Raw genomic sequence first — 24,374 nt, 5'->3', positions numbered from 1 at the left:
TGATAAATACTCTTTTAAAAATACCATAGAAATGAATGGAGAGTGGCAGAATTTCACTCTAGAGGACTGTGGTGATCTCTAACTTCACTCTGTTTTCTAAACATTGCCAGCCAATGGAATCCCAATAAATCGCATGAAGCAGAGGTTTTTATGTGGCTGCATTTTTATTCGGCTCCCTCTTTACTCTATAAATTGCAGCCAGATTATAATATTGTGATTCTGCATTATAACCACACGTTCAGACGTAAGAACTGTCCATGTTTCCACGTTAAGTTTAGTGCGTAGTACTTTAACGCTGCATCTGAAAATATTGTGTAACATTTATGTGTATCACGTACACTTCCTCTGACAGACACACATACTGGGAAAAATAAGAGATTAGGGGTCTCATACCCATCTTCATTGCCAATAGCTAAATACTGTCCATCAGGTCTCCAGTTTAACTCTGTGTGTGCCGGTAACTTGTGCTGTGATAGAAAAATAAAGAATAAAATTCGATAAACCCCAAGAATAAACGGAATAAGAGACAAATTAGGCAAGAGAAACAGTACAACCACCTCAATACTGAAAGTCTGTCAACAGACTCCGTGCACTTACTTTGATGTCATTGGTGTCCAGGATCAGCTTGTTAATATTACTGGCTTCATCTGTCAGTTTCCAAGGGTTGTGCTGGTAAATAACCCCTTCCCCACCACAGCTGTACAGTGTATATGAAGGATGGTCCCCTTCTGCGCCTGTAAGGAATAATGTACTGAGCAGGTCATGGCTATATCCCATGCGAGGGAAACAAAGATCTTCCATAGTTTTACCCCATTGATTTCACTTGTTACATGTTTATAGTTAGAAAATATATAGGTGACAAATTATTTTCCCCTTTAGTTAAAGTATCGCAGAACTTGATATAATACAGCATACATATAATATACATATAATATAGCTTCCCAAGACATGGCCACAGATTAAGTACCTCTACTACATTACAATATATCAATCTGTTGACAGTCTGAATAAAAGCAAAAGGCTGACAAAGTTGAAACACAGATTAGAAGGGTAAGGGAGAGGGGGCATTGCCTTACGCTTAATGTGAGCAGACGTGTGGCTGAGTGCTCTTCTATCTGGGCTAGTATTATTTTGATCTAAGACCACTCTAAACCTTCCAAAACGGCCTCAGAAGAACCAGACTGGCAAGAGCTACCCCAGAGGATATTAATGGGGCTGAATCGAGCACAAAAGAGGGCCTCAATGACTGCCAGCAAACAATGAGAGGTTTGCCCACGAGGACAAACAAGATGCCGCCCATACCTCGGCAAGCAGCCCTCCCTCTTCTCTTATGGCACAGCAAACAGCAGAACCCATGCTGCAGGTAATTCTGCAAGAGATCCCAGAGTCTAAGGACACCTGCACCAGCCTCATCGGTGCCAAGATGGATGTAATAAAACTAGAACTCTCGATCATCAAACATGACTTACAGAAACTGAGGGAGCGGAGGGCAGTGGTAGAACAGCGAGTAGGCAGCCTAGAGGACACATGCACACCACTACCAGAGCGTATAATGGAGGCACTCCAGCTGGCAGCCGACAATCTTGAAAACCGACTCCCCTGCAACAACCTCCGCTTCGTGGGCTTCCCCAAAGAAGCAGAAGGGAACAAACCCGGAGCCTTTTCGCAGTAGAAAGGGCTCACAGGATCATCATGGCCTGGCCTAGCCTGCCGGGTGCACCACTGTGGCCACTGATAGCCAGGCTGCTGAATGCATGTGACAGGGATGCCATCCTCGCAATCACACGTAAGCAAGAAACCCTGAAGTTCCAAGTTGCAAAGATTTCTATAAGATTTCTATTCTTGATGTAAAGAAAAGATTGCGAGCAGCAAAGATGATCTACAGTATGCTATGCTCTACCTGGCTCACCCTGTCCAGAATGGGGCTTCGCATTTCTTCACTTTGCCACAAGAAGCTAATAGCTGGCTGGACGCCCAGAATGTTCCAGCACTGTAAACAGTGGCATACTATGGGATCTTGGCAACCATACAGTTACTTTTTTAGAGAGGTACTCTAAGACACGTTGCCATACTGTTGGAAAATACCCGCTCCATAATACTAACTCTTAATTCCTCCTAATACCATAGAAGAAGGGTGGTCATGAGGGTCTACAATCTTGGGCCAGAGAGAATGTAACGTTGGTTATTTTTTTTATATTTTCCTACTGTTAATCTAACTGTTCATGGTCCGTGCAATGGGCCCGTTTGAATGGCCACTACCGTACACACCAAAATGTTTTTTGGGAATAATTCTGCCCACAGTTTGGGAAGGGGTGGAAAAGGAGGGTATGCAAAGAGGGGAATGTTGAAAGTTATTTTACATGTTTTGCAAATGTTACTGTTCAAGAAAAAGTTAGGCAGGGAGAATGTTTCCATTGTATACAGCTGTTGTGCCAAAACAGATGTAAAATGGCCACCAAGTTCAGCTGGAATGTTAGAGGCCTTAACTGCCCTATAAAAAGAAAGCTGATTCTGTAATATCTCAAACAAAACCATGTTAAGATAGCATTCCTACAGGAAACCCACTTAACAGGGGGCAAAGTTATGGCTCTTAAAAAGCCATGGGTGAGGTGGGCTTACCACTCCACCTACTCGAAACATTGAGCAGGAGTGACACTGTTAATACACAAACTGTTCAGTTCGTATTAGACTCAAAGTCTGATGTTAAAGGAAGGTATGTCTTTGTGCACGGTCACATAAACAAGGAATTAATCCTTGCAAACATCTATATCCCCCTCCCTATGAAAGGGACAGTCTAGTAGCGCTAGTACAATTTATGGCCCAATACCCACATGCAAACACAGTTGTAATGGGTGACTTTAACACACTGCTCAATGCTGATCTGGACAAGTTAGTCAAACCAGGGCAAATATTGATGTACAGTACAGAGCTAGCGAATTACAACAGCTATCGTACTTGATGGGATAGGGCTGGTAGAAATTTGGAGGTACCTACATCCAAACACCAGACAGTACTACTGCCATTGGTTATAACTGCAAAGTACCTCCCAAGGGGGATTTCGGACCATTCTCCCCTGGAATTAATGATCCAGCTCTAAAGTGCAAGTACCGAGATGGTCCTTAAACCCCGTCTGGCTAAACATCTTAGATAACAAATCCACGATGGAAGCCACTATCCAAGAGTTTTTTTTAAACAAATAGAGGGTCAGCGTGGGACGCCTTTAAGGCATATCTCAGATGGCAACTGGGTGCAGAGATTGCCGCATTTAAAAAACAAAGTTATAAGAGGCAGGGTAACCTGGAGGGTGAAGTGGTCGCTGCTGAGCAGCAAGTGGCCATGTACCCCACCCCTTAGGCTTAAACACCAGGAGTACAACCACTAAAAGGCCCAAAGAAGTCTACTGTTTGTTAAGGCACAAATATACGAACAAGGGGAAAGAGCAGGCAAAATGTTAGCTCACCTTGCAAAACAACATACCACTCCACCAACAATAGCAGGCCAAAAAGACCACACAGGTACCATTACAACTGACTCAGAGGGAATTAATCATACCCTTGTTCAATTTTACACTGACCTATACTCCTCCAAGCTATCAAAGCCCCTGGCAGAAATTGCCACCTTCCTAGAAGGAACAGACACCCCAAGCTGCCCTCCCAATATAGAGATTTTCTAGACAGCAACATCACCAATGATGAAGTGATAGAGGCAATTGAATTCTTCCTCAACGGGAAAGCTCCAGGAGTGGACGTGATACCGTTTGAGGTATACAAGAGACATGTTACCACACTCTCCCCCATCTTTTGGAAACTTTCAATGCTGCTCTTGAACAGGGTAAGCTGCTTGACTCAATGTTTTAAGCAGCAATTGCCCTATTCAACATGCACCACACTCAAAGAACGGATAAGTAATCACAGGTCAGCAATCAGCAAGGCTCTGAAAGAAGGCAAGGCTCAACAACCTGTAGCCAAACATTTCCTCCAGAAGGGGCACCCACCTTCAGATGCATGGCAATAGATTACCAACCTCCGTTGTCAAGAGGTGGCAACCCGGGACCAGGCACTACTTAGGAGTGAATCCAGATGGATCCACAGATTGGACACTGTGGCACCACGTGGACTGAACGAAACCTTGCAACTGGGCTGCTTTGTTTGATGCCCATTCTTTTGAACTTTGTTTTATTGGCCTCTTCTTTGGAAGAGTAGTACTTTACTTCATGCCCCCTATAAGCTATGTCCCTTATTCAATATGCTTCCATATTTTGTCCACCTTTTACCTTGATTCACTACTAGCTGCAGTAAAACGCTGTAACGTTGTTTTTAATGTTGAGCAGTGATTCGCAATGCACCTATACTTACAGGGCAATTATACCTGTTAATTTACCCCTTATACGCACCTTGGAGTATGATTTCCATTAGCTGGACTTGGTCCTGATATGTGGGTTCTGGGAACATAAGTGATGGGGCAGACTTTAGCCTCCGTTTGTTGTTTTTGTCCTGTGTCATTTTCATTACTCATAGCTAAGTGTGTCAGTCTGTGTATTTACATGCACTGCCCAATATGCAGAGTTGCTAGTGACTTCCCTGCAAGACACTACCTGGCGTTGCTAAGTTATTCAGGGCATAGTTACCAGGAGGCGTGACTTGTGGGCGTTCCCACTGTCTCCACCACACCGGTGTTCTCAACCCCTCGGGTTGTCCCACCTCTACAGGATCATGGACGGGGGTTAGCCAGGCTCCCAGAGTGTCCGTGTCTGCAGGCATTGTAGGAGTATGTCTCTCTCCATGCGATCAAGGCTGGGGTCTAGGTGCATTTTAGAAGAGATCAGTATATGGGTGTTCACTTGAGCGCACTTGCGCTTCACACCGCACTGAATGTCTACCTTTCATTTCCGGGTTGTGGTTGCCTAGCAAAGATAACTGGCACCAAAAACCCTTTTAAAGTGTTCACTACTTGTTGGTGGTTTGTATTCCCTGATGAAGTTCCAGATAGGAGCTGAAACGTTGGATTCTAATAAACCTGCTCTTTTTTCACCTTTGAACTTTGTTCACCTTTGCTGCCGTTTTTTGCCTATATATTATATATATATATCTCGAAGATATATGTCCCAAGGCTTAATAATAGTTAAAAAATTAAATTTTATTAAAGGTACATACTGACCCTGCATGGCCCACCTTACACGTTTCATACATTCCGGTACTAATTCATAGTTGTCTCTGCCAGTTGCATATTCAACACAGAATTTAACCCCAGGTAACCCCACCCATTTTTACTAAATCATTTTTAACTATTATTGGGCCTTGGAACATATCTTGGATATATATATATATATATATATATATATATATATATATATATATATATATATATATATATATATATATATATATATATTTATTTATTATATTGTGGGTGCCTTTGAAACCGGGGCAAGTCCCTCTGGCTCAGCTTGGATTTACAGGAGGCTAACCTGTGGCATTTTAACCTATAAAGCCTTTGTTCTGTTTATTTGCAATAATAAAAAAAAAGGGTAAGGGAGTCGGCTTACCAAATGAAAATGGAGGCAGCGGAGGTCCCCAGGACAAGGAATAAACAGTCTTCTTGTGGTAGGTACTGGAAATCTGAGGGGGTCTTAAAAAACAAAAAAAATTGCCCAAAATGTGCCTTTTAACAAGAAATTAACAAAAGGTCCCATCCCTCTTAGATGGCTCTACACAAGCTGTACATTTTTGTTATTTTTTACTATTTTCTAGTTTTAAACCAATTCCTGACTATTGTCCTTGTAAACAGGGGAACTGCCTCAAATAGCTAGATTTTCCAAATGTACAGTGTTGGGAGTAATGTCATTGGTCAATACCTGAGCCCACTGAGTGAATTGGGCACTGTAGACCTGTCAATCGACTGTCTACATATTTCAGGGTGTTTCAAACATATGGCATATAACGTGTTCTCCCCAGGCTGTTTTTCCCTAGCACCCGGCTCCTCTTTGACCCTGAACCCTGCCCCCCCCACACACACATCACGTGCCGTTTTACTGGCATTTGTAAAAACAGTTATTGTAATGCTGGAAGGTTGGGGAGACACATATTTATTAAATTTTTCTCCCTGGCCTGGCAAATTTTTCCTGGCTGGTGTTTTTTTTTCTAGGGAGAACACTGGCATAAACTCAGATTTTTATTATGTATTCTGGGCAAAATGCCACATATCACACTTATGTGTTAAACCCCAATTTGGATTTTACAAACTCACCAGGAGAGGTTTTGCCAACGCGGTAAAATCCACCCAGATTATTATCTGATCTGCCTAATCACTTTGCAGCCATATTAACTGTTGGGCAAGCTCTATACACAGGCCAATAAGCGGACAGCTTGCTCTAGAGGGGCAGAGATGGCAGCTTATAATTGATAAGGTATGACTTTTATTTTTATATGACACAATTGACAGTTTTGGCTATACAAAAAAAATTAATCCCAGGGCTAAATTCTTACTTGCTGACGTAGACCTCAAAGATACCAACTTTCCCATCCTCTGTGCCAAAAGCAAGGCTGCCCTCTTTGGTGGGATGCCATGACAGCTGAATGAGACAAGGAAAACTATCAGGTCATTGCATCTGGTTCAATACTTGAATACAGACGAATAATAAAAAACATTCAGCATACACTTGTGTCGAACAATAATTATTAATACTCTCTGCTTATGGTTTTCATTATTATTCCTGATCAGTGCAGATGTACAATAAAACTCACACCCTCCCACTCGGCTCAAATTCCTTATTATATTCCTTATTTTATGTTACCTAAGAGCACAGGCAACACAGAAATAGTAACTATTTATACAGACTTTATACAGACTTTAATGTCCCACCTGTGCTGGGTGGGAATGTCAAACTACATCTTTTCCATTAGCTGTTAGATCAGGGATCCCCAACCTTTTGAACCCATGAGCAACATTCAGAAGTAAAGGGAGTTGGGGAGCAAAACTAGCATGAAAAATTTTCTTGGGGTGCCAAATAAGTGCTGTGATTGGTCATTTGGTAGCCCATATGTGGATTGACAAACTACATTAAGGTTCTGTTTGGCTGTGCACCTGGTTTTACTACAACCAGAACTTACCTCTAAAAGCTGGCCATAGATGCAAAGATCCGATCGTACGAATCATCGTACGATTGGACTTTCACATCTCCCGACCCGCCACTAACCATTCAGATCAAAGTCTTACCAGTCAGATTAGTTAAAGAACAGATCAGCAATGTTCTGCCCCTGACAGCAATCGTACGATATCTATGTCCAACCAAAGCTAGTGACAGTCTCCCACTGAAAATCGTACGATCGGCAATACACGCAGAGATATTATCGGCAGCCGACAGAAATTTTCTAACCTGTCCGATCGACCAAACGACCGATCTCCGCCGGACGAAAAATGTCGGGACTCTCCCCACACGGTCCGAAAATCGTACGAATCCTCGATTCGTACGATCAGATCTTTGCGTCTATGGCCAGCTTAAGACTGGTATTCAGAAATAATCTCCTGCTTTGAGACAACTGGGAGCAACATTCAAGGGGTTGGTGAGCAACATGTTGTTCATGAGCTACTGATTGGGGATCAGTGTGTTAGATGATCACTGGTTATGAGCTTAATTTAAATAGTCATTCCTGTTCCAAGTTTAATTTATTAACTGCCGTCATCACATAACTTCCATTTTTTACAGTCTCATCCTACCACATCAGGGGGCATGTTTATTAACACTGGAGATAAACATCACCGGTGATGTTGTCCATAGCAACGAATCAGCAATTAGATTTGAACCTGCCACCTACAAGTTAGAAACAAAAGCATAACATTTGATTGGTTGTTATGAGCAATGTCACCGGTTATGTTTGTCTCTGATGTTAATAAATATGCCCCATAATGTCCAATTTGAAACTGATATAATTCTGAATTTTAGGGATTATATTTTCTCTGCCTCAAGCTACAGCAACACCAGGGACAGTCTGATAACGTAGTGCTGTTGTTCGGGCTGTGATACACATGGGCAAACCAATGAGAGGTGCAACAGAAAATCCAACACATCATTTGTTGACTGTGTGAATGCATGAACAGCTAGCATGTACAGGTTGCTTACCGCAGTGACCTTGGATCTGATTCCCTGCCACAGAGTCTTCACATCATATGCATTGACGACAGACATTGTATTCCACACGCGGATCATGCTGTCTCCCACCCCAACAGCCAGGCTACCAGCTGCTACTGGGGAGAAAGCCAGACTGTATACAAAGCCACCGAGGGACGTTAAGGACCAACAGCAGGACAGGGAGCCCAGATCCCAACATTTCACCTGTGAAGAAAAAGGCAGCATTTCAACAACTACAGCACTGATTGTACTAGCACATTATCAGAATTGTTGGCCCAATATTTACAGTTGTCTCTCTGTAAACCACTCCCAAGCCACCCTCCAGGGGAATTCACACTGCTTTTCACTCTTGATACTGATAAGTTGGACGAGTTGTTCCTTCACTAGGGTTGCCATCTTTCTTGGAAAAAAATACCGGCCTTCCTATTAATAACACATTTAGGATCACATTTAGGGTAATAGTCAATGGGTAGACTTCATCTTCGAGATAAATATGTACCACTGCAGCAACAAATCTCCCGAAAATTCTTATTCATCGTAGGTTTTACCACCAGCAATTTCAGTTATTGCCAGTGGAGTAGCATTTTCTTGAGATTCGTCACCTGCAGTAGTGCAAATTTATTGTGAGCAAAAAATCTCCCAGTAGGCCATTACTCTTACCCAGGCTCTTTGGCTTTTTATCCAGGCCAGTCCATTGGCTTTTTATACAGGCCGGCCCATTGGCTTTTCATACAGGCCGGCCCATTGGCTTTTTTTCCAGGCCAGCCCATTGGTTTTTTAGCCAAGCCAGCCCATTGGTTTTTTAGCCAGGCCAGTCCATTGCCTTTTTAGCCAGGCCAGTCCATTGCCTTTTTAGCCAGGCCCATTTGTTTTTTATCCAGGCCAGCCCATTGGCTTTTGATTCAGGCCAGGCCATTACTCTTACCCAGGCTCTTTGGCTTTTTATCCAGGTCAGTCCATTGGCTTTTTATCCAGGCCGGTCCACTGGCTTTTTATACAGGCCGGTCCACTGGCTTTTTATACAGGCCGGTCCACTGGCTTTTTATACAGGCCGGTCCATTGGCTTTTTAGCCAGGCCAGCCCATTGGCTTTTTAGCCAAGCCAGCCCATTGGCTTTTTAGCCAGGCCAGCCCATTGGCTTTTTAGCCAGGCCAGCCCATTGGCTTTTTAGTCAGGCCCATTTGTTTTTTATCCAGGCCAGTCCATTGGCTTTTTATCCAGGCCCATTTGTTTTTTATCCAGGCCAGCCCATTGGCTTTTGATTCAGGCCAGCCCATTGGCTTTTGATTCAGGCCAGCCCATTGGCTTTTGATTCAGGCCAGCCCATTGGCTTTTGATTCAGGCCAGCCCATTGGCTTTTGATTCAGGCCAGCACATTGGCTTTTGATCCAGGCCCATTCTTGTGTGAGTGACACAAACACTCTCAAAATGATTAGCAGATAAGCTATATGGGCATGCTGGGGCCTGTACAGCTGTGTTTGTGTGGCGTAGGGCAACATCTAGTTCCTTTTTTACTAGCTATAGTGACAAGCTCCTGTCATTTATAGGAATGGATCAGTATTATTTTAATTAAAGGGTATTTTGTGTCTTCTGTTACATAACATTAAATTATGACTTTGCTTTGTCATTACCTTTATTTCTAGTTAATACTGGCAACATTCAATTTTGCAGGTAAATTATTTTTTGGGGAAAAAAACCCTTTATGATAGTTGCATGCAAAATAATTTAAAGAGATACTCACATCTCGGTCCATGGAAGTAGACAGTAAGAGCTCCTTCCCTTCCTCAGTGACCATAGAACAAAGGTTAAAGACAATACGGGAATGGTTCTGTCCATCAGACGTGCCCAGAAGAGTCCATTTCTGCTTCCCGGATTTGGCTAAATCCCACAGGATCAGTTCACCGCTATAGCAAAATATGGGATTTATATTACTGTTCTCAAATATGCAGGGAAGACACTCCTCACCAATGCAATACTCGGATATATAAAGCACTTGAAAGGATAAAAGCTCTATGAACAAAGTAAGAAGGAAGAAATAGAATTGTTGCAACAGCAAAGGACATCATATTGTTAGCAGTCTAATACAGACCCGAAACAACTGGACAGTATCTGTGTTGGATGGCCAGGTGGCCAGTGCAGTGTTAACCAGAGACGCTCCTTAATGGCTGGATCTACCCCACCTCCACGGCGCTTAAGGTACGGCAACTTCAACACTGTAACTGCTGCAGTAATAAAAGTGTGAGATAAATACATTACAGATACGATACACATAAAATCCAATCTCCAGGTATCTCACACTACTATCAGTATTATACACTTGGGGTACGGTTGCTGATATTTACTTAGCAGGTTTAGGCTTATGTTCTCTTTCAGGGGGCAGCATTTGTGCCATAGACCTATACAGTACAGTTCAAGGCTCTGTAATCCCCACCTTTTCCTGTAGAGGTACTCCAAATACGGATAGTTTGATCTTTGCTGCCAGAAGCCATATAACATTTCTTGTTCTCCATCTCAGGAAGGAGCTCCCCGTTGGCTGTGTTTGTATCTTTGGGAAAACAAACAACAAAGCCTGTGAATATATTGTCCATTTCCAACAACCTCAACTTTATGTGCCACCCACCATAGAATCTAGGGAGCCAAAACAAAGGCCAGGGCTTCGGGGCCTTTCATCTATTGTTTGCCTTCTTACTAATATGGAATATTGTTCTGTCACTTTAAAGTGCTTTATGAAATCTCAAAGTTGGGGTTAAGTTGTTTATAACATTGCCTTTATCTGCACTTAATTAAAGGGGCACAATACCTTCAAAGATGTGAATCTTATTATGTGTAGTGGGCTGATAATTTGTCATGCTGCATATTTATATTTAAATTATATCATACAAAGGGGGTCTATGGAGAACTTGCGCCAACTGGGGGGGGGGCATAAAAATCACTGAGAGCCTTATCTTTTGGCAGGCACCCCTGGTCTAAAAAACATTGCATTGAAAAGCAAAATCCTAATTGTTTTCCTATTCCTTTTTTCCAGTTATCTATAAAGGCGTTTCTGGGCCAGCTGCCACTTTAATTTCTTCCATAGGTCTTCTGTTGTGTTATAATAAACTTAAAAGAAGCCAGGTTAAAATGTGGCATTATATTTTTTTTTTAAAGGCAAAATTTTATTGCTTTACAACACATTAAACATAAAACAAAGTATATGCCGTAAACTTAGTTGAGTTACCATTACAGAGCTTGGAATAAAATTTGTACATACAAATTCGTGTAGTAATGTGATTGATACACTCAAGGTTTAAAACATAGTTCAAACAGTCGTACATTAAGATGTGAACATTGCCTCCTATACTCCTGTCATCAACAGATTGGGCAGTAGCATCAGGTTCTAGATAGAATTAAGGATTCATGCCTTTGACAGTAGAAACAAACGTTACTTTTCACGTTCGGGAGCCCAGACCACCAAGCCCCGCTTCCCACCACGGACTCCATATTTTCTCAAATCTTTTCAGTGAGCCTCTGGCTAGTAAGGTGAGTTTAATGAGAGGCAGATTCTGATTCACCAACGTTATCCAGTTTTGCACTGTGGGCGGTTGGGGACCCATCCATGCCATAGCAATTACTTTCTTAGCATAGTACAACAGTGTACGGTATCTAACTCTGGCATGATTAGTATATATGATATCATCCATAACTCCTAAGATGCACACCTGTGGGGTCAGCAGCCTAGGGAAATCTAATTTATCCGCTAAGATACCCATGACGTCGGTCCAAAACATGGAGACTGGTGGACACGACCAAGCCATGTGTATAAAGGTGGCACCTTCAGCCCCGCACCTATGGCATCTTGCAGTTGGGTTGTTGCCCATGGCTTTTAATCGGACCGGGGTGATATAGAATTGATGAAGCCATTTAAATTGAACCAATTTGTCACGTATAGAGTAAGGATGACTATAACCTTTGTCTGTTGCTTCCTCCCACTCCTCGTCTTCGAGGTCTGGGATGTCAGCTAGCCATTTTTGATAAGCTGCCTTAAATGGGGGGGGGCACGTTTGCAACAAGGTCTTATATAAGGTGGATGTAAGTTTAGTTATGGTAGGAGACCATAACACAGTTTCAAACCGAGGTTGTGAGGTTTGTATTTCAGCTCCTCCAAATTGTGCTAGAAATACTTGCCGCAGTTGGAAATATCTAAAGTGAGATAGATTGGGCTCTGCAAGTTTTCCTTTAAAGAACTCATATGAGCCAAACTTGGCACCGTCTAACACATCTTGTAATCGCCTAATGTGTTTACGTGGCCAGTAGAGAAAATCGGGGAATTTATGGAATTGGGGAAGGCGGGAGTTAACCAACAGAGGAACATTGGGTGTTAGAATGGGGGAGCTGTTTGGGTACAGCTTGAATGCCAAATTCCAGGCCTTCCTCGGGGTTGTCATGACCGCTGGGAGTTTGTCATGATCTGCGGTTGCTCTATATGGAAGGTGCCTGAGTCCTTCCCATGACCCCATAGCCAACGCCTGAAGTGTTGAATTGGGGTTATAGGGATCAGGTTCGAACCACCATTTAACATAGTGCAATTGGCTGGCCAGATAGTAGAGGTATAAATCTGGCAAGCCCAGTCCCCCATCTTTCGTGGCAGGGGTAAGTTTCCGCCAGGCCAACCTGGGCTTTTTACCTCCCCATATAAACCTTACCACAATTTGATGGACAGTCTTAAAAAAACTCTTCGGAATATGAGTAGGTGAGTTGTGGAATAGGTAAAGAAATCGTGGCAGATACACCATCTTAAAAATATTAATCCTCCCCCAGAGTGTCAATGGAAGCTTAGACCACACAGATAGAGTAGTAGTGAGAGAGGATACAACTGGGTCCAGGTTGCGAGGTATAAAGGTAGATAATACTGGGTTAATAATGATTCCGAGATATGTAAATTCCCCCACTACTACTATTGGAATCTCCTGTGGCAAGGCAGGAAGGGGGGTTGGGTCTATTCGTAGTAAGGCGGACTTATCCCAATTGACCCGCAGCCCTGACAATCTCCCAAATTCTGTTATAATGGAGGCTAAAGTAGCTAACGATGGACCCGCATCTGCCAGATAGATGAGCAGATCGTCTGCATAAAGCGATATTCTCTCTTCCACTGGTCCCAAGCGCCATCCCTCTAATGTAGGAGCCTGTCTAATGTGGATTGCTAATGGTTCAATGGCCAGAGCAAATAGTAAGGGGGAGAGAGGGCATCCTTGCCTAGTACCCCTAGCCAATGGAAAGGGTCCAGATGTTGCACCATTTGCCCTGACTCGTGCTACAGGAGCTGAATATAACATTTTGATCCAACTAATAAAGTTGGGTCCAATGCCAAATTTAGAAAGTGTAGCCCACAGATAATTCCACTCCACTGAATCAAAGGCCTTAGCCGAATCCAATGACAGTACAATCCTTGAGCCTGCATTGTCATGTGTAGTTTGCAGGTTAAAGAACAATCTTCGTAAGTTAATGTCCGTGGTTTTGCCGGCCATGAATCCAGATTGGTCTGGATGAATTAGGTCCGGTATTACTAGGGCTAGTCTACTGGCTAGTATCTTGGCCATTATTTTAGCATCTGTATTAAGTAAAGAAATCAGCCTATAAGAGCTACAGGATTGCGGGTCTTTCCGGGGCTTCAATATCAGAACAATGATGGCTTCTAGAAAGGAAGGTGGGGGGGATAAATCTTGCATCACCGTTGTAAGAGTATTTAGTAAGTGTGGAGTAAGCTCATCCAAAAGACTTTTATATAGATCTGCTGGGATACCATCGGGACCCGGGGTCTTGCCGGGGGCTAAGGCATTGATGGCTTGCTGAATCTCCTGTTTGGTAATAGGAGAGTCCAAAGTATCCCTCTGGGCTGCCGTTAGAACAGGAGTGGTGGTTTGTGTAAGGTAATGTTGTAACTCTGCCTCTGTGTACCTGCTCTGGGTAGCATATAACTTTTTAAAGTACGTTGCAAAGGTTTCTACGATATCTTGGGGCATGGATTTGAGAGTCCCGTCAGTAGTTGCTATGGCTGCAATTGCAGTTGAGGGGGCCTGTAGTTTGGCTAAATAGGCCAGTGTCCTGCTACTTCTATCTCCAGTTTCAAACGTACGTTGGTAAGTGTACAACTGTGCTTTCCGCGTAAGGAGTGTTTGTTCTCTAGCCAGTGAATGATGGGAGTCTACTAGTTTATTGTAGGTCAGTGGAGAGGGATCAGATACATAATCAGATTCAGCCTCCTCTAATTCTTTTTCCGCCTCCATTACTTGGGTTTTAGATACCATTCTGGCCCTAACGACTGCACTACTAAGTTGCCCTCTCATGTAAGCTTTCGAAGCATCCCACAGTATAGGAGGGGGGGCTGAGCCTGCATTTAATTCCCAGTAGTCCTTAACTGCTGCAACAGCCTTGTCTTTTACCACAGTGTTTTTAAGCCACAATGGGCTAAATCTCCAAAGATTAGTTTGAGAGGAGCTTACCACACTTAAAGTAATAGCAAGTGGAGAGTGGTCAGAGAGAGCACGGGGAAGATATTCTATCTTGACCACTTTGGATAAGAGGTCAGGTATCACTAATGCTAGGTCTATCCGTGAGAGTGAATGATGAGTAGCAGAGTGGCAAGAGAAGGCCTTCTGATTAGGATATTTCCACCTCCACACGTCTGTTAAACCCAGTGCATTGGCCCATGTCATTAATTTATCTCCAGAGGGAAAGGGGGGATTTAATTTATCCATCTGTGGGTCCATCAGGGCGTTAAAGTCACCCATATAACAAGTAGGAGCTGTAGGAAGATCTGCCAGCTTTTTATCAATTGTATTTAGGAGATTCATATTAAATCGGGGTGGGATGTACAAATTGACTATAATCAAAGGGAAATTGGCTATCGTGCAATGAAGGATAACAAATCTGCCATAGTAATCTGTTTTGAGATTAAGTAAATTAAATTGGAGAGACTTCTTTACCAAGATCGAGACCCCCCTAGCATATGTTGAGTAGGTAGAGTGGTAAGCCTGACCTACCCAATGTCTCCGTGGGGTGAGTTTCCTGAAGCAGGAGCAAGGAGGGAGGATGCCTTTTAAGGTAATTAAACATTTGTGCTCTCTTAAATTTATCATTTAATCCCCGTATGTTCCAGGAAGTGAGCGTAATTTCAGCCATGGATCAGCCATATATAGAAATTGGCGAAGGATTCTGTAAACTTAAATGAGGAATAAGTGTAGGCATGTAAAATTTCCCTTGTGTCACTATTATAGTGAGGGTTGTACAGTGTACCAATCAAAAATGCATAAGATTCCGGCATATTGACATAACAAAACCAATAGACAAACAAAAAACCCAACAGAATTCCCCTACCCTCCCTACCCGCCCTCCAAACCTGGGCAGGTCTTGTACCCTGTAACATATTCTGCAGAAGCAGGTGAAATTGGGGGAACATGCAACCAAAACATCACATAAGTGTGCATTATACCAACCATTTTAGTATGAACTGTACTGCGTGATTGTAAATCAGCATCAACATAGTTAAAGTGTGGCATTATATTAATGGCAGCTAGGCCAGTTGAACAGGGTCATAAATTGCTCTCTCCAGAATGCTTTCCGTATTCTTAAATCCTGTATAGAAGTACATGTACCGTATATACTCGTGTATAAGCCGACCCGTGTATAAGCCGAGGTACCTAATTTACCTAAGAAAACTGGAAAAATGTATTGACTCGTGTATAAGCCTAGGGGCCCCATGTCAGATTTCAAAATGTGAATGTGCAAATGTGTAATCATGTTTTATGGCATAGAAATCTATCTAAAACGATTTAAAAGAGTCAGAACTATTAGCTGGACAATTGCCACTTGTTTTCCCTGTGACCTCCCACCTGTCATGGTTGCTCAGAAGATCAATGAGGTGCTGCACCTAGGAAAGCAGAAAAAAGGTACCGGCCGCTACCCACGTGGCGGCCATGGGCGCCGCCATTTTGGGAGCGAACGCCGGCAGGGAAGGACGCGCCGCCCGGAGCTCCTGGACCTGCTCCGGGCGGCGATCACACAGACAGTCCTGCGCTATGGGAGAGGGAGGTGTGTTGGGGCCGCGGACGGAGCGTATCTGTGGCCGGTGAGGGATTGGCTACTGTTGCTACGGTATTTCAGCACATTTTGGGTGCTGAAAAACTCGGCTTATACGCGAGTATATACGGTATGTGCTGTGCCAACATAGTTATTACTCTGCACTTGAAGGTATTAAAACCCCCAGCCCTACCTGTCTCCTCTGGCTTTTGTTGCAGGTCACACTCCTGGGCGTGGGGGTTCCACACCAAACACTGTATCTCCTCATCATGCCCTCGTAGCCGATGCACCACATCTCCTCTGCGGCTGATATCCACCAGGACTATCATGCCATCCTTGTACCTAAGAAATATAAGGCACTTTAAAATAGCACATTCTGCTTTTTTAATGAAGAACGAGAACAGGAAGGAAAGTCTACAGATTAGTTACGTGTATATAAAGTTCTGTGTGCTAAATTAAGTTTCTCTGTTGTACCTTTAATGAGATTTTTAGAGGTGGCAAAGAACAACAACCTCCTAAAAACTGTTTTGTTGCTGCCCTAAAGTACGAGCAAGGGGCTGACCGAAGAACAGAGTGAGATATGGTGGTGAATGCGTTTACTGCATATTGTGTATAGTATCAAAGGGGGCCCTGTAAATAAATAAATATATATATATATATATATATATATATATATATATATATATATATATATATATATATATATATCTTATGCTATACAGTAAAAGTAATCACTTGCAAGGAGCAGAGCATGCATACAATGCTTTAATGCTCACAAAAATATATATATGTCATGAAGCTGTACATTTTTAAATTCATAAGGAACAAATTAAATGTGTACCCTATAGCTACAATGTCCTCCTTGTGCGGAGAGCAGGAAAGGCAGAAGATGGTCCTTGGCTCAGGAAAAAACTGCTGGCTGTCATTCCGGTTACACCAAAAACAAACCAATACTCCTTTTTCATCCCCAGATATCAGCAGATCCTTCACCAAAGGCGACCAGTGCAGGGCAGAGATTGTGTTCTGATAAAATGAATAGTGGAAGGAAATATTAGAAGGAAGCCAAAAGGCATAGATATACCAATTCACTCACTACTCGGCATTTTGCTTTCATTCTGATTATTCACTGGCTCCCATCTGCCCTCAACATTACTGAGAGATATTTTACCAATAATAAATAACTTGTGCACAAAATAAAAACAATATGCAAATATGATGTCTTTACTGATACAGTATGTGCATGACAAAAAAAAAAAAAGATGGATAAATTTACCATCACTTCCTGGCCCTGTGCAATACATACCCGATGGAGCTGGTGCTCCGTCACAGTGTTCTTAGTCTGTGTGTCCCAAACCTTTACAGTACCATCATCTGAGCTACTGGCACACAGATGAGATTGGCCTGAGAAGTGGGAGAAAGCAAAGCCAGAGACACGGTCTGTATGTCCAACCAGCTCTCCTGAAACAGAAACAGCAACACATATCATTGCTATCCCTTATTTATATAGCGCAAACATATTCCGAAGCTCTTTACCAAGATTACACATCATTCACATCAGCCCCTGCCCTTGAGCTTACAACCTAAAGTCCACACATGAGGTTTTATCAGAAACCAAAAACCTTCCTGTATGTTTTGGTGGAAACTAGGGTACCCAGATGAACCCAGGTGAACATACAAACCTCCCGTAGATGGTGACCTGGGTAGAATTGGGCTTCGAACCCCAGCACTGCAAGGTACAAAAGAGCAATAGCAACAGAGCACTGCAAAGACACTGTAATAATATGTAAACGGATAGAGAGAGTATATCACAACTCCTCCAATCACAACATCAGTAGATGTGGTTTCATCTGTAGAACACAGTACATTTGGCTTGAGAAAGGACTTGCTAGTGGCACGAATAAGTTTGAATCACTGATCGGAGTGCTGCTGGAGTCATTATTTTCAGTTCAAATTAACCTGTGCAGAGAGGTATACAGCATGCACCCGACGCTTTAAACAACGTACTAGTATATGTGTGGCACTTTTTCTGACTTTTGGATAGAGAGAGAATATATCACAACATCAGTACACATGTGGCATCATCTGTAAAATATATATATATATATATATATATATATATATATATATATAAAAGAAAACAAAAAAGTTGCGGCACTCACAGGGTTTGTAAATCAAGAAAAACTAATTTTATTGAACTCGACGTTTCAATCCCCACAGGGACCTTCGTCAGGAGTGTACAAACAAACAACCAGACCCCAAAATCCCCACCAGAGATAAAGCCTCGGCGCCAACCATCACAAGCAACATTCCATCGGCATAGAGCTATACAAGTTTGTGTGTACAGATGGGGTAACAGGGATTTAGCACAGATGGGGGTAACAGGGATTTGGCATTACTTAAATTGAAGCAAGATGGATTTATCGTCTAGACACGGTCGCTCCCCTGGGACTGAATGAGACCCTACCCTTGGGTTGCTTTATATAACTGATATGGGGCAGATGCACTCACCAGTCCATACTACCCACTATCACTGATTGTCTGTACCTTTCTTGCCTATGACTTGGTTCTAAGCCTGTGACTTTGTTGTGATTTATGACTAATGTTACTTTTGTAGCTTATGTGACTAACTTTGTTGCGATTTATGGCTAATACCATATTTTTAGCCTTGATGATTAGATACTTCCGCAGGGCACGCAATATTAGATTTGGTTACTTTTCGTGCCTGATACATTTACTCCCTACTTCCTCTCATAAGTGTACTTTATATGTGAGTATTCAACTGTATGTGAGTATTCAACTGTATGTGAGTATTCAACTTATTTTCTGTACTAAATATGGCCGTGGAGTATTCTCTAACAATGGGGCTTCTTGCTTGCTAATATACCGTACCCAGGTAGACAATTGTTAAGTGTACTGGAACCGCACCGATCGGCCTTAAATGGCAACACTATACCTCTGTTTCTATGGTAAAACCAGCAGCTCCTGATGGTTACAATTGTACTTAACTCGAAAATCTCACTATTGAAGGTATGGTTTACGGAGATCTGTGCGCTGTTGCACACACCCATCTCTAGACCATGGCTGGATAGGCTAGTTTAGCTTGACCTCGGTACTCAGTTCGTTCGATGGCCAAGTGACGGAGCAGTCGGTGGAGTGGCTTTGATACTGGCAAGGTGATGTCACTTTACACTTACACTTCAACCTCTATGCGCTGCTTTCTCTTTATCCTTCCTATTTCTCCGCCTCTGCCTTATACTTTACTTCAGGTATAACCTATCTATAACTGTACACACAAACTTGTACACTGCTGACGAAGGTCCCTGTGGGGGATCGAAATATTGAATTCATATCTGAATTCTGGAAAAATGTCCAGGGGCTTGTAGCTAAGCTCCTTTTTATGGAAATACCGATCCAAGCATCTAATGCCCTTTTAGGCCTCCCCCACATAGATATCTCCACCCCTGAGCAGAAACTATTGAATTATGTCTATACAGCAGCCAGGCTCTCCATTACCTCTAAGTGGAAATCGATAGAGAGCCCCACTATTGCTGAGGTGATTACGCGAGTCCAGGAGATGAAAATAAGGAGGAAATGACGGCTAGGCTTAGAGGGAAAATCCCCCAACGTGAGAGAACCTGGTCAAAGTGGGATTATTATATCTCCCGCAGGGTATAACACAGAGCTAAGGGGCTCAAAGGGTAATAATGTGGGTACAAAACCAAGGTCAGAGTTAGGTATTGTCCTTTATACATGTGAAGACTGCGATTGTATCCCTACTGTACAGTATTATCTTGTTTTTGTTTCTATGTCTCCCATTTTTCTTTTCCTTCTCTAGTCATATCTGGTATGAGAGACTAGTGTATGTATATTTTAGCCACCATAATGTTGTACAACAACGGTATTTCTGCCATTCGAAAAAATATGCAATGTTTGAATTTTTATTTGTTTATGTTTAGACTCAAATAAAAATTTCAAGTTGAAAAAAAAATAAATATTGATTTCAATTCGTTTCTATTGATTCGCAAACACTGAGTGCCGAAATTTTTTTTGTTATTTTATCCTATCTTGCTGGCACCCAGGTATTATTTTGGTCAACGGTGTGCACCATCCCCCTGGTATTAAGAGAGCTTAGTTCAGTTTTAGACTGGCCCCTATTTCTGATTTTCTCAGATTCGCTTTTATCTGGTATGGTACCTATGGATTGGAGAAAAGCTGATGTCATTCCAATATTTAAAAAGGGAGTACGATCTCAGCCAGGCAATTATAGGCCAGTAAGTTTGACATCTGTGGTGGGCAAATTATTTGAAGGCTTGTTAAGGGATCACATTCAAAGGAAGTAGTGCTCTGACTGATGTTATACATCAAATCACTCCAGCCTTTATAGATTACATTTTTGCCTAACTAACTATATTAGATACATTTTTTATTTTGCACAGCCTATCTATTTACCCAGTTTTTATTTTTACACTGAACAATTCCTTTAATGAAGTTGTTTGCACATGGATAGGTACAGAGGGTGGTTGTTAATGGTACATTCTCTGCTTGGAGTAAGGTTCTTAGTGGGGTCCCTCAGGGCTTGGTAGTGGGTTCACTTTTATTTAACTTGTTCAATAATGACTTAGGGGAGGGTACTGTAAATAATGTATCAGTGTTTCAGATAACACAAAACTATCCAGCCCAATTATTTCCATTCAGGATGTGGCATCCTTGCAACACGATCTTGACAAACTGGCAATATGGGCAGCTAAGTGGCAAATGAGATTCAATGTTGATAAATGTAAAGTCATGCACCTGGGATGTAAAAATATCCAAGCCACTTATACCCTTAATGGGACTGCACAAGGCAAATCCATTATGGAAAAGGACCTTGAAGTCCTTGTAGATAATAAACTTGGCTGTTGTAAACAATGCCAGTCAGCAGCATCAAGGGCAAATAAGGTCTTGAGCTGTATTAAAAGGGGCATAGATTCATGGGAGGAGAGGGACATTCTTCCACTTTATAGAGCACTGGTAAGGCCCCATCTAGAATACGCCATACAGTTTTGGTCTCCAGTGCTCAAACAGGACATTATTGAATTAGAGAGAGTGCAGAGAAGAGCAACTAAGCTGGTAAAAGGTATGGAAAATCTGGAAGTTGTTTAAGCTGGAGAAGAGGCGCTTACGGGTGATATGATAACTATGTATAAATATATAAGGAATCATATAATAATCTCTCTAATGCTTTTTTTTTAACAAGTTGGTCTTTCCAGCTGACACAAGGTCACCCATTCCGATTAGAAGAAAAGAGGTTCTGCCTAAATAATCGAAGGGATTTTTTACAGTGAGAGCTGTGAAGATGGTGAATTCTCTCCCTGAATCAGTTGTACTGGCTGATACATTAGTTAGCTTTCAAAATGGGTTGGATGGATTTTTAGCAAGTGAGGGAATACAGGGTTATGGAAGATAGCTCATAGTACAAGTTAATCCAGGGACTAGTCTGATTGCCTTTTGGATTCAGGAAGGAATTTTTTCCACCCCCGGAAATTGATAACTATGTATAAATATATAAGTGGATCATATAATAATCTCTCTAATGCTTTTTTTAACAAGTTGGTCTTTCCAGCTGACACAAGGTCACCCATTCCGATTAGAAGAAAAGAGGAAAAAGGAATTTTTTCCACCCCCGAAGGCAAATTGGAGAGACTTCAGATGGGTTTTTTTGAGTTCCTCTGGATCAACTAGCAGTTAGGCAGGTTAAAATAGAGTTCAAAGGTTGAACTTGATAGACATGTGTCTTTTTTTAACCTAACTTACTATATTACCCCAGGGTAGCACACCTCTTCTTCATCCAAAAATGTAGAGTACTTTTCTTCTGAGCACCACATTGCCTCTTCAGGTGTGTCTACATTCTCTGCACTACCCTGAGTAAGTGCATCGGACATAGTTTGTCATTCATTTCCATACTGCGCACAAGCAATGCAGAGGATGCAGGGGCACCAGAAATGTATGGCGGTGCATTGCTGAGAGTAAAAGTTCCCTGGGCCAGTGATTTTTTTGGAATGACAGGTGTGCTGGCCTGAAATCTGAAGTATGTGACTAGAATCACTGGGGGTACACCTCCTTCCAATTATTTTACTTTTCGTTGACCTTTAAAGAATTTCTGTTTATACCCCAAGTAGTCAAAATCAATAATTTACATTACACTAAGCATAAATAAAGCAGGTCACACATAGGAAAATAAAAAGCTGTCGTCTCTGACCCTTTAAATAGAGTAAGCAGCTCACTGGCCAATGTATGGCGCCTGCCCAACTTTTTTCAGCCAGGTCCTCCCCCCCAACTGGTTTTCATTATTATCTGATCATTGGCCCTGGAGAGCCAAATGATTGGACCAACCAGATTTTGATAAGTGTGTAAGAGACCAAACTGGGAAAAGATCTGCTCATTTGTTGATTCTGTCACTTATAACTGAGAAATAACAAACGTAATATAGTTTTACTATAAACAGATAGCAGGGTTGGTAGTGATACCGAAATGAAAGTTACCATAAAATCCAGGCTCCTGTGGGTTAATGTGCAGGAGGTAGATAGAATTTCGAGCAGCAAATCCAAACAGGCCTCCGGCAGCATCACTGGAGCGGCTACAGTACCAGTTGGGTGACGCACTGAGCATTCGATCCTGTTCCCCCATCCTGAAAATAACCAAAGTACAAGCAGGTACATTATTAGCATACCCTTATCATGTACCACCTGACTGCTGACAGCCTGCTGATTGGAGGATGCTGTCACCAATCATCAGTCTATTACACAGTCACCTGTTTAAAAAATGTAAGCCTCTTGCTACTTTTGTGGCATATGCTTGCAAGATTTTGGGGCCTCTTAAAGGGGTTATTCACCTTTGTATTAACGTTTAGTATGATGTAGCCCATGATATTCTGAGCCAATTTGCAATTGGTGTTCATTTTTTATTATTTGTGGTTTTTGAGTTATTTAACTTTTTATTCAGCAACTCTCCAGAATGAAATGTCAGCAAGCTGGTTGCTTTGAACATGAGATTCGAATATGAATAGGAGAGGCCTGAAAAGAAAAATGAGCAATAAAAACTTTATAGAGCATTTGTTATTATTTGTGTTTTTTGAGTTATTAGGCTTATTATTCAGCAGCTCTCCAGTTTGCAATTTTAGCAATCTGGTTGCATGGGTCAACATTACCCTAGCAACCATGCATTGATTTGAATAAGACACTGGGATATGAATAGGAGAGGGCCTGAATAGAAAGTTGAGTAGTAAAAAGTAGCAACAATACATTTGTAACTTTACAGATCATTTGTTATTATTTATGGTCTTTGAGTTATTTACAGCGCTGGATCTCCTGGGCGGGCGCCCCTAGGCCACGTTCACCGCGGATGCAAGCACCGGAGCACTGGGGAGCTGTGCATACCCGTGGGCTCCCCATTAAATGAGAAGTCAACCCCTTCGGCGGTAAAATCCCTCCCCTGTGTTGCACCCCTCCTCCCCCCCGGCCTACCTCCTCACCCTGGGCAAATGCCCCTAAGTTGCTACTTACCCCTCGGCACAGGTGCTGTCCACAGAGTTCACAGTCGCCATCTTCTCCTGTGCGGTCTTCTTCCTGGATTCCCCGGCGTTTGGCAGCGCATGCGCAGTAGGAGCATTTGCCGGTTTAGCTCTACTGTGAATGTGCAAGTTTTCCAATTTCTTTTTTTGGAAACTTCGTGACTTTTGGCGCATGCGCAGTAGAGCTGAACCGGCAAATGCTCCTACTGCACATGCGCCGCCAAACGCCGGGGAATCCAGGAAGAAGACATCACGGGAGAAGATGGCGCCTGTGAACTCAGTGGACAGCACCTGCGCAGAGGGGTAAGTAGCAGCTTAGGGGCATTTGCCCGGGGGGAGGAGGGGCAACACAGGGGAGGGATTTTAGCACCAAAGGGGTTGACTTCTCCTTTAAACGGCTGGGCAGTATGCTGCCCCTAATACTTTGCAGTCCTAGGCCTATGCCTTTGTGGCCTTGCCACAAATCCCGGTCTGGTTATTTAGTTTTTTTATTCAGCAGCTCTCCGGGTTTGCAATTTAAGCAGTAGAATACCTGTAGTTCAGAAGAATAAAGCACACACACATGAAAGCAATTACCAGGTGGATAAAACATTTGCACCTCTGGAGGAGTTTTAAATTCTTTGACAGGGATGAGAAATAGAC

The 24,374-nt window shown here is 42.5% G+C and overlaps 1 protein-coding gene across 6 annotated transcripts in view; it reads right to left on the bottom strand.

The window, feature by feature from the left end:
• LOC108710817 (gem-associated protein 5-like) overlaps positions 1-24,374 on the bottom strand; it is a 55,371-nt gene that overhangs the window by 30,408 nt on the left and 589 nt on the right. For all 6 annotated transcript variants that reach the window (XR_005966227.1, XM_041586055.1, XM_041586056.1 and 3 more), the window contains exons 2-13: positions 22,705-22,850; positions 17,487-17,641; positions 17,025-17,206; positions 16,377-16,525; positions 10,560-10,673; positions 10,218-10,350; positions 9,870-10,032; positions 8,120-8,332; positions 6,486-6,571; positions 5,546-5,628; positions 598-734; positions 394-467 (exon numbers count right to left, since the gene is read on the bottom strand). Coding sequence is in view for 5 of the 6 variants with exons in the window: in XM_041586055.1 (XP_041441989.1) it covers positions 394-467; positions 598-734; positions 5,546-5,628; positions 6,486-6,571; positions 8,120-8,332; positions 9,870-10,032; positions 10,218-10,350; positions 10,560-10,673; positions 16,377-16,525; positions 17,025-17,206; positions 17,487-17,641; positions 22,705-22,850 (1,635 nt within the window). In the remaining variant the exon portion in view is untranslated. The remainder of the gene's footprint in view (positions 1-393; positions 468-597; positions 735-5,545; positions 5,629-6,485; positions 6,572-8,119; positions 8,333-9,869; positions 10,033-10,217; positions 10,351-10,559; positions 10,674-16,376; positions 16,526-17,024; positions 17,207-17,486; positions 17,642-22,704; positions 22,851-24,374) is intronic.

Source organism: Xenopus laevis, chromosome 3L (genome assembly GCF_017654675.1).
Source record: "Xenopus laevis strain J_2021 chromosome 3L, Xenopus_laevis_v10.1, whole genome shotgun sequence".
NCBI classification, from domain to species: domain Eukaryota; kingdom Metazoa; phylum Chordata; class Amphibia; order Anura; family Pipidae; genus Xenopus; species Xenopus laevis.
The sequence above is the reverse complement of the archived record's forward strand: the minus strand, read 5'-3'. Positions and strand labels throughout refer to the sequence as shown.